Below are 9809 nucleotides of genomic sequence, written 5' to 3'. Positions count from 1 at the left end.
TTCTCTCTCACTTTCTTTCCTTTCAGTCCAAGGTCTACTATAACTTCATTTGTCATGCTGAATATTGATGGTTGATTATGTCTTGATTTGTCATCCTGAATACTGATGGCTGATTATGTCTTGTCTAAATAGCTGAGACTACAGGTGTGCACCAACATGCCTAGCTAGTTTTTTTTATTTTTTGTCAAGATGGGGTCTTGCTATGTCCCAGGCTGGTTTTAAACTCCCGGCCTCGGGCAAATCACTTGAGGCCAGGGGTTGGAGACCAGCCTGGCCAACCGAGCAAAACCCCATCTCTACTAAAAATATAAAAATTAGCCGGGTGTGGTGGCACACGTCTGTAATCCCAGTTACTTGGGCAGCCAAGGCAGAAGAATAGCTTGAACCCGCGAGATGGAGGTTGCAGTGAGCTGTGATCACACAACAGAGAGAGTGAGACTCTATCTCAAAAAACAAAACAAAACATTCCTGGCCTCAAATGATACTCCTGCCTCAGCCTCCCAAAGCACTGGGATTACAGGGACGAGCCACCATGCCTGGCCAGTCCTTCGGCATTTTAGGGTGACTGGAAGAAAGAGAAGCAAGCTGGCAGCAGCCTCGATTTTGTTACATTGTCTTGTTTTACTGATAAACAATCTATATCCTTAGTCCTCATCTTTCTAAACAAAGGGCTGTTGGGAGGACCATTCAGGACCAGCTCTTTTAGTGAAATCTGCACTCTGTCAAATATCTGGGGATAAGTGAATAGAGCATGGTGTTCCCTATCTGTCTAGTTCAGAACACAACGTATCTGGCGAGCAACTATCATATTCTGTGCTATGGGATTGTGGCTGATGCCTAGTTTCATTATAAAAGAAGTGTGTATCTTAATTTTTGGTTCATTTAGGTGGACTTCAGAGCAGGGAATTATATATAAACTGGCATTCTCTATCATTTTTGCTGGAAGCTCACTCTGGTCTGTAATGCTATCTAACAAATTAATTTTTATTTCATTGTTATTGAATGTTCATTAAATGTCCCCAACTAGACTAAAAGGTTGCTGAGCACAGGGATTTTGTCATTTTCCTAGCTATGGTAAGCACAGGGTAAGCCTTCAGTACTGTACCTGCTGAGTCAGGATAGGTCAGAGAGAGTTGTTATCAGCTGTGTTCTGTTTACTACCTGTGCTATTAAGGGCTTAATGACAAAAGAAAAACTGTGTTCGATATGCCTGTAACAACAACTAAGTGAATGGTTTGCTCTGTTTCTCCTGAAGTAGGACTTCACAGCATCAAACAAAGCCTTTGCATTTTTCCTTAAGATCAAAGATTCAGTCACCCTTAATATCTAGAACTATTAGCTATCCTTTATTCAGTTCCAGATTGCCTTCATAATAATCATTTGACAATTACCTTGGTGATCTCATGTTCATGTCCTTTGAACCTTTTCACCACATTTCCAGTTTTCCAATTATAGGCCACAACTGTCTGAAGAGAGTGAAGATTTTAGTTTCATTACTTAATTCTTGTTAAAGTGACACTAGCCTCTACTGCATTCCCACCTTACTTTCTCCCTCTTCACTCACTCCCTCTCTGTTCAGGGACTTGCTCAAAGCATTAGGGGCTCCCTGTTGTGGCCATCCCTCCTCATGTGCCCCTCCTTTGAGTTTCTTTTCTTTCCTCCTGGTGGTTCTCTCTCTCTCCCTCTCACACTAGACCACTGCTCTAAACTTACTGATGGGTTTGGGCTAACATTCCCCAAGGAGAACTGATTCCACTGGAGGTTCTGGCTGTAGATGGTGAAGGAGAATTCCACATAGGGTTAGATTTGTTTTCCTACTGCGCTGTATATTTTTGTTGTGGTGCTTTTTAAAAAAATTTACCATTTCAAGCTGGGCACAGTGGCTCATGCCTATAATCCAGCACTTTGGGAGGCTGAGGTGGGCAGATCACCTGAGGTCGGGAGTCAGAGACCAGACTGACCAACATGGAGAAACCCCATCTCTACTAAAAATACAAAATAAGACAGGCATGGTGGCACATGCCCATAATCCCAGCTACTCAGGAGGCTGAGGCAGCAGAATCGCTTGAACCCAGGATGTGGAGACTGCAGTGAGCCACCCTGCCCGGCCTAGATTTTAAGACAAAATACTGCCAATTAAATTAGGATACTTAGATGCATCCTGATTTAAGAAGTGTTACAATGTGAAAACAGGGCCAGGCATGGTGGCTCATGCCTATAATCCCAGCACTTCGGGAGGCCAAGGCGGGCGGATCACCTGAGGTCGGGAGTTCGAGACCAGCCTGACCAATATGGAGAAACCCCATCTCTACTAAAAAAAAATACAAAATTAGCCAGGTGTGGTGGCACATGCCTGTAATCCCAGCTACTCGGGAAGCTGAGGCTCAAGAATCGCTTGAACCCAGGAGGCGGAGGTTGAGGTGAGCCAAGATCGAGCCATTGCACTCCAGCCTGGACAACAAGGGCAAAACTCCCTCTCAAAAAATAATAATAATAATAATAATAATAAAAATAAAATAAAATAAAATGTGAAAACATGCATCTTAGAACCAGTGGAATACAGTATGCAAATGGAATTTGAAGACTCTAAAAGGCTATTGAAAATGAGAGACATTATTATTATTTTTTTTTGAGACAGAGTCTTGCTCTGCCACCCAGGCTGGAGTACGGTGGCCCTATCTCAGCTTACTGCAACCTCCACCTCCCAGGTTCAAGCAATTCTTGAGCCTCAGCCTCCCAAGTAGCTAGGATTACAGGCATGTGCCACCATGCCCCCCCTAATTTTTGTATTTTTAGTAGAGACGGGGTTTCGCCATGTTGTCCAGGCTGGTCTTCAGCTCCTATCCTCAAGTGATCCACCTGCCATGGCCTCCCAAAGTGCTGGGATTATAGGTGTGAGCCGCCACACCCGGCCCATTATTAGTATTATTCACTACAAAAAGAATTAGCAGTTGTGCTACCAGTATCCCAGGTGTGAGTGCTATGATAGATCCAAATATGAAGGAGAGAAATGCGAGAAAGGGAGGAAAGAGGACAAAAACACAGGAGGAATCATAATGCATATCAGTGTAAAGAGCATAAAAGAAGAGATTAGAAAGTTCCTTTTGCTGACAATTAACTCCTATGTCTCCATGTAGGTGTAACATGGCATTGGTGGGAAGTATGATCTCTGCCATTTATAGAAAGCATGTGGGTGGTCAGGCACAGTGTTAAGGATCTCACCTACGTTCTTTGATTTAATCTTTATAACCACCTGTGAGGTAGCATTATTATTCCCACTTAACAGATAAGACTGAAGCTCAAAAAAATTTAAAGACTTGTCCAAACGAATGGGTAGTGGCCAAGCAGGGATTTAAACCCAGTCTTCCTAACTCTAAAGCTCATATTTTTATACTCATCAACCCTGCTCCAGAAATGCAAACCCTAGACTTCCTTTCAAAATATCTTCCTTTCCCTGCAATAAAGTTCGTTTCCCAGGAAACACTGCAAACCCCACCTTATCTTTCCCTCCAGAGACACAAACATCTGAGTTCAAAGCAGCAACGACAGAGACGGTATCCATGTGAGCTGGGCTATACTCTTGAAAAGCTTTAGTCTGAATTCTGTCTTCTATAATTTCATCAGGCCTGCTAAAAAGAGTATAGAAAATGAGAGACCCAATGGCATGGGAATGGATAGGGGTGTGGTGGGGTAGGGAGAAGAATGTGGGTTAAGAAGGCAATTCAGGCCAGACTAAGGAGGAATATTTAAAAAGGAGAAGAGAAGGGAGACCCACTGACATTGTCAGCAATGGTATTATTTATTCTGAAAATGTGCAGAATGACTGAAGGATTGGAATCTGATAAAGGGGGATCCTGAAGCCAAGAAGCCAGGAGTCTTTCTTTGCTCACACTAGCAATTAATCCTAAAGATTTAGGCCCCTCTGTGTATGGGTGCAGCCACTAGCTAATAAATTGACTGTTTCTTTCTTTCGAGACAGGGTCTCACTCTGTTGCCCAGGCTGGAGTGCAGTGGCACACATGGCTCACTGCAGCCTTGACTTCCTGGGCTCCAGCAATCTTCCCACCTCAGCTTCCCACGTAGCTGGGACTATAGGCTCATGCCATCATGCCCAGCTAATTTTTGTATTTTTTGTAGAGATAGGGTTTTGCCATGTTGCCAAGGCTGGTCTCGAACTACTGACCTCAAGCAATCTGTCCACCTCGGGCTCCCAAAGTGCTGGGATTACAGGCGTGAGACAGCACACCCAGCCCTGACTGTTTCTTATCCAAAAGAAAACACACTAAACTATTCAGGGAAGGCCATCAACATTCACCCTGGGTCTTCTCTTTCTTTAGTGGAGAGTTTTAATGGGGCATGATAAAACCTGGGCTCCCAGGGGAGAATTGCTATACCTGTATTTGTAAGTGCTGTGTTTGAGTTTGCTTTGCAGTTTCCCCATCACGGCACAAAACCTACACCAAACCTTCTGTGGAGGAGCTTGTTTCAGTTGGTACCTGAGTAGCAGCATTCCTTGTGGCTGCTGGAAGTTGCGTTCCCTGTTTAATAAAAAGAATACATACTGTTAATTTTGTTAGGCACAATAATGGTAGTATGATGTTGAAAATAAATCCTTTTTCAGACTAATTAATTGTATGCTTTTGCTTTTCCTCCTCACCCTGCTTCACCCTTACGGCCCTGAGGTTGCAGATACACAAAACAAAACTGATTTTAAAAAAGACTAAGAAGTCCTATAATAACTAAAAAACAGAAGTGCCATATGGTCCAGCAATTCTTCTCCTGGGTTTACAGCCAAAAACACAGAAACAGATGTTCAAACAAAAATTTGTGCACAAATGTTCACAGCAGCACTGTTCACAGTGGCCGAAAAGTGAAAACAACTCAAATATTCATCAACAAATGAATGGATAAACATCATGTGGTCAATCCATACAATGAAATATTACTTGGCCATTAAAAGGAATGAAGTACTCATACATATTACAACATGGGTGAATCTTGAGAACATCATGCTAAGCAAAAGAAGCCAGACACAAAAGGCTACATAGTTCATATTCTATATATATGAAATATCCATAGTTGGCAAACCTAGAGACAAAAAGCAGATTAGTGGTTGCCAAGAGCTGGGATGAGGAAGAGATTGGGGAGTGACTACTTAATAGATACAGATAGAATGTAATATAGAATATCTTAATAGACTAGATATAGTTTGGATATGTGCCCCCTCCAAATCTCATGTTGAAATTTGATCCCCAATGTTGGAGGTAGGGCTTAGTTGGAGGTGTTTTGGTCATGTGGCCAGATCCCTCATGAATACTTGGTGACATCTCCCTGGTAATTAGTGAGTTCTCACTCTATTAGTTCCCACAAGAACTAACTGTTTTTAAAAAAGCCTAGCACCTTCCTCCTCACCTGGTTCCTTCCTCTCTTGCCATGGGATGCCGGCTCTCCTTTGCCTTCTGCCACAGTGGAAGCTTCCTGAGCCCTCACCAGAAACAGAAGCCCGTGTCATGCTTTTTATACAGCCTGCAGAACTGTGAGCCAAATAAACTGCTTTTCTTTATAAACTACTTAGGCTCAGTTTTTTTTTTTATAGCAACACAAAAAAACTAAGAGGCAGAGTTTCCTTTTGGACTGATGAAAGTGTTCTAAAACTAGATAGTGATGATGGTTGCACAACATTGTCTCTATATACTAAATGTTACTAATCATAAATTTTATGTTACATGCACTCTGCCACAATAAAATAAATACTAAGAAGATGTAATCAAAAATAAAAAATAATTCACATTACTGAAGCTTCTTGAAAAAGAAAAGCCTCAGTTATTCTAAAAGGTTGTAACCTTCCTTGGTTGCTGGATTTTTTTTTTCTTAATAATTTCACTACGGCACCTCTCAGTGTGCCAGAATCATGAAATAGATGTTCTGAGATGCTAGAAATAATGACACTAAATGAGACAATATAGGTAACGACCTAGACTAGCATTTCTTAAAGTGTGATCCTTGGATCATGGGGGATTCCTGAGAGCCTTTTAGGGAGTTTGGGAGGACCTCCCTTTTCCAACTACATCTCTCGGTGAGGCCCTTCTCTCCCTCCCTCTCTCCCTTCCTCTCCTTTCTTCCTTCTCCTCCTTTTCCTTCTTCCTTCTTCCTTTTTCCTTCTCCCTTCTCCTCCTTTTCCTTCTTCCTTCTTCCTTCTCCTTTCTTTTTTATTTTGAGACAGGGTCTCACTCTATCACCCAGGCTGGAGTGCAGTGGTGTGATCTCACTGTACCCTCCACCTCCCAGGCTTAGGTGATCCTCCCACCTCAGCCTCCCGGGGAGCGGGGACTACAGGCTTACACCATCACGCCCAGCTAATTTTTTTGTGTTTTTTGTAGAGATGGGGTTTCGCCAACTCCTGGGCTCAAGCAATCCACGTTCCCTGGCCTCCCAAAGTGCAGGCCTTCTTTTCTTTTTAATACCTCAACATAAACAACAGATTACAATAGACTGAATACAGAAGCAGATATCTGAGTCAAATTGTCTCCTGTTTAAGGGAAACATTAGAAATTTGCAAAACCATAAAGCAATACCATTTTTTCTAACTAAATATTTTGGTTTTGGAAAGTATATTTATTTTTCATAAAATGATGTTTTATGTTAATATGCAATAGGTTTATTACTAATTGAAAATTAATAAGTAAATATCTTTAAAATTTCTGTTTTTTTAAATTAATTCATTTACTTATCTATTTTATTTATTTTTTTGAGACGGAGTTTCACTCTTGTCACCCAGGCTGGAGTGCAATGGCGTGATCTCCGCCCACTGCAACCTCTGCCTCCTGGGTTCAAGCAATTCTCCTGTCTCAGCCTCCCAAGTAGCTGGGACTACAGGCATGCGCCACTACATCAGGCTTTTTTTTTTTTTTTTTTTTTTCTGTATTTTTAGTAGAGATGGGGTTTCACCATTTTTTGGCAAGGCTAGTCTCAAACTCCTGACCTCAGGTGATCCACCCACCTTGACTTCCCAAAGTGCTGGGATTACAGGTGTGAGCCACCGTGCCTGCCTCATTTATTTATTTTTAAATTTAACAAACCCTGCATGTGGCATTCAATCTCAGTTTTAATGTCAAACAATAGTAGCAGAGCAGGATTCAAATCCAATCTATAACCTACATAAGCAAAACCTCTTTGGGGGTTCTTAATTTTTAAGAATGAAAAGAAGTTCTGAGACCAAAAAGTTTGAAAGCCAGTGACCCAGAATTTAAATAATGTTAATATTGGATTACATATTAGAATAAAAAGAATAATGAAACATTTTCCAGATTTACTTGTATCATCCCCCTCAACTAACAAGGCTAGAACTGAAAAGAAAGAGAATGTATTATGCATTCAAACATGCTCCTCCACTCATTCAGGAAACACCTCCTAAGCACCTTATTTATGTAGGTCCTATACCAGTTGCTGGTGAAACTGAAAAAAAGAGAAACCTGAAGATGTGACCAGCATGAACATTTGCTGGGACCCAAGGAACCTAAGGACCAGTCTCAACTACTCCAGGTCACGTGTCCCCTGTAACTAGCTGTGATATCAAAGAGCTGAGGGAAGTATGGGGGGCAGTGGGAGCACCCAATCCCCATTTCTTCTGAGGTTCTGCTTAAAAGTTCTAGGAAATGAGTTTCTTATGGGCATGACCAACCTAATTCTAGGAAGAACTGTCTACAGGAGAGAACAGCAGCTAAAATGCACCAACTTAATATTCTCATTCATACCATTAGCGTTAAAAAAAATAGAGCTTTCCAGAAGAATTTCAGCCTACGTTTTGAGAAGTAGATAGAATTACCTCCTGACAAGACTAGGTAACCAATACAGAAAAGCATAATGCAATGGAAACAATGTGAGTGGCATCAAGAGACCCAGGATCTACCCCAGCCCTGCCTCATCCCATTATGTGTCCTTGAGCGGCTCCATTCCCCACTCTGGCCTCAGTCTCCCCAGCTAAAAAATTAGGACACTAGATGAAATGATTTTTAGTAGACTATGAGTATAATGAGAGAAGGTCTTTCATTATTCATCTTTGTACCCCGAGTGGCTTGCACAGTACTGTACAACAAAAATACTTGTGAAGTGGCGAATCTAAAGTCCCTCCCACTTCAGATAGTCCAGGATTTTCTGTAAGAGACCACAAGATGTGCTGAGAGGCAAAATTCAGGATAGTTTTCAAAAAGCTTGGGATGTGGTATTGTTTATAGATAGAGGGTGCAGGGCTTCTTATCTGCCAGCCTAACCTATTTTTCAACATTGTCATCAAACTAACGACAGATGTCATCCACAGATCTAGGTCACTGGAAATTGCAGGTGCTATAAATGGATTGGCTCTGCTCAAAACTGATTGGTATAGTCAGAGAGCCATACTTCCCAAGAAAAGCATATTCATGGGACATTCTAAGGAAAAGATAACTTTTAGAATTACTTACCCCCAAACCAATAGGATCTTCTTGGTGAGCTGCCCCTATGCAATAATTTGTAATGTGTATCCTTTGGAAAATAATTCAGACAGGTACTTCTTAATCTCTGTAATTAGTGGGAAGCCACTGAAGTTAATCTCTTCTCTGTCTAAGCATGTTTGCACTGAAAAGAGATTTACAAGATAAATAAAGACCTTGTTTATTAAAGAGATGGTTAGGTGTAGTTTTCCCTCACAAAGAAAGAAATATTTTACAAAATTCCAAGATTATCTCTCTCACATTTCCACAATTCAGGAAAGTATACTATAATGTTAATTATATATCTATTTTTAAAATATGCAAAATATATTTAGATACATCATTAAACATTTTGATTTTGCTCCTAACATAGTACTTCTGTTCATCAAAAATCTTGAGTTGACTGCTTACTTCAGAGTTTACTGCTTTTGTGAAAAAGGCAATTTCTCCTGTTTTAAATAATTATCCTAGAATTTGAGATGGAAGAGCTTTTCAAAATCACCATATATAAACCATTTATTTATTTCAAGATCTGCAGAATAAGGGTAGAAATATTATTTGCTCAAAATTATAACTACGACCATTTATTTAAAGATCTGCAGAATAAGGATAGAAATATTATTTGCTCAAAATTATAACTAAGTAAATCTCTTGACTTCTAGTCCAGAATTTCCATTATAAATGTCTACAAAGAATAAACAGTTTTATTGCATTTTAATAACTTAATTTTAAGAATTCAAATAAATTCTAAATATTGATTGACAGTACAGCTTATTCTGAGAATTAAGGGCAGCATAGAATAGTCAGAACAACATTTGATTAAATGCATTAGTATCTGCATTAGACAGGACTAGTTGTGAATTATAGTTCAATGTGGCCTTGGGCAAGTTGTTGAACCTCTCTAAGTCTCACTTTCCTATGTGTAAAATAGGATAATAACTCCATCACTGACTTCTGCAAAGATTAAAAATAGCACTTAAAATGTACCAGGAATTGCTATAGGTTTTATATTTATTAACTCATTTTATCTATTCCACAAGCCTCTGAGATACTGTTACTACAGGCTGAGCATCTAATCCAAAAATCCAAAATTCAAAATGCTCCACAATCTAAAACTCTTTGAGCACTGACATGACATAAGAAGGAAATAGTCATTGAAGCATTTTGGATTTCTTTTTTTTGTTTGTTTGTTTTTGTTTTTGTTTCATTTTTTTTTTGAGACGGAGTCTCGCTCTGTCGCCCAGGCTGGAGTGCAGTGGCCGGATTTCAGCTCACTGCAAGCTCCGCCTCCTGGGTTTACGCCATTCTCCTGCCTCAGCCTCCCGAGTAGCTGGGACTACA

The 9809-nt window shown here is 40.5% G+C and overlaps 1 protein-coding gene across 2 annotated transcripts in view; it reads right to left on the bottom strand.

Annotated features, from left to right (window-relative positions):
* Nucleotides 1-9809, bottom strand: part of WDR31 (WD repeat domain 31) — a 34081-nt gene that overhangs the window by 21361 nt on the left and 2911 nt on the right. Inside the window, exons 2-5 of one of the 2 annotated variants that reach the window (XM_011973688.1) lie at nucleotides 8460-8613; nucleotides 4395-4538; nucleotides 3497-3629; nucleotides 1392-1466 (exon numbers count right to left, since the gene is read on the bottom strand). In XM_011973688.1, the coding sequence (XP_011829078.1) occupies nucleotides 1392-1466; nucleotides 3497-3629; nucleotides 4395-4510 (324 nt within the window). In that variant the 5' untranslated portion in view covers nucleotides 4511-4538; nucleotides 8460-8613. The remainder of the gene's footprint in view (nucleotides 1-1391; nucleotides 1467-3496; nucleotides 3630-4394; nucleotides 4539-8459; nucleotides 8614-9809) is intronic. The other variant, XM_011973689.1, reaches the window with a different exon arrangement.

The sequence above is a fragment of the Mandrillus leucophaeus genome, unplaced genomic scaffold, assembly GCF_000951045.1.
Source record: "Mandrillus leucophaeus isolate KB7577 unplaced genomic scaffold, Mleu.le_1.0 Scaffold1394, whole genome shotgun sequence".
Classification (NCBI taxonomy): domain Eukaryota; kingdom Metazoa; phylum Chordata; class Mammalia; order Primates; family Cercopithecidae; genus Mandrillus; species Mandrillus leucophaeus.
The sequence above is the reverse complement of the archived record's forward strand: the minus strand, read 5'-3'. Positions and strand labels throughout refer to the sequence as shown.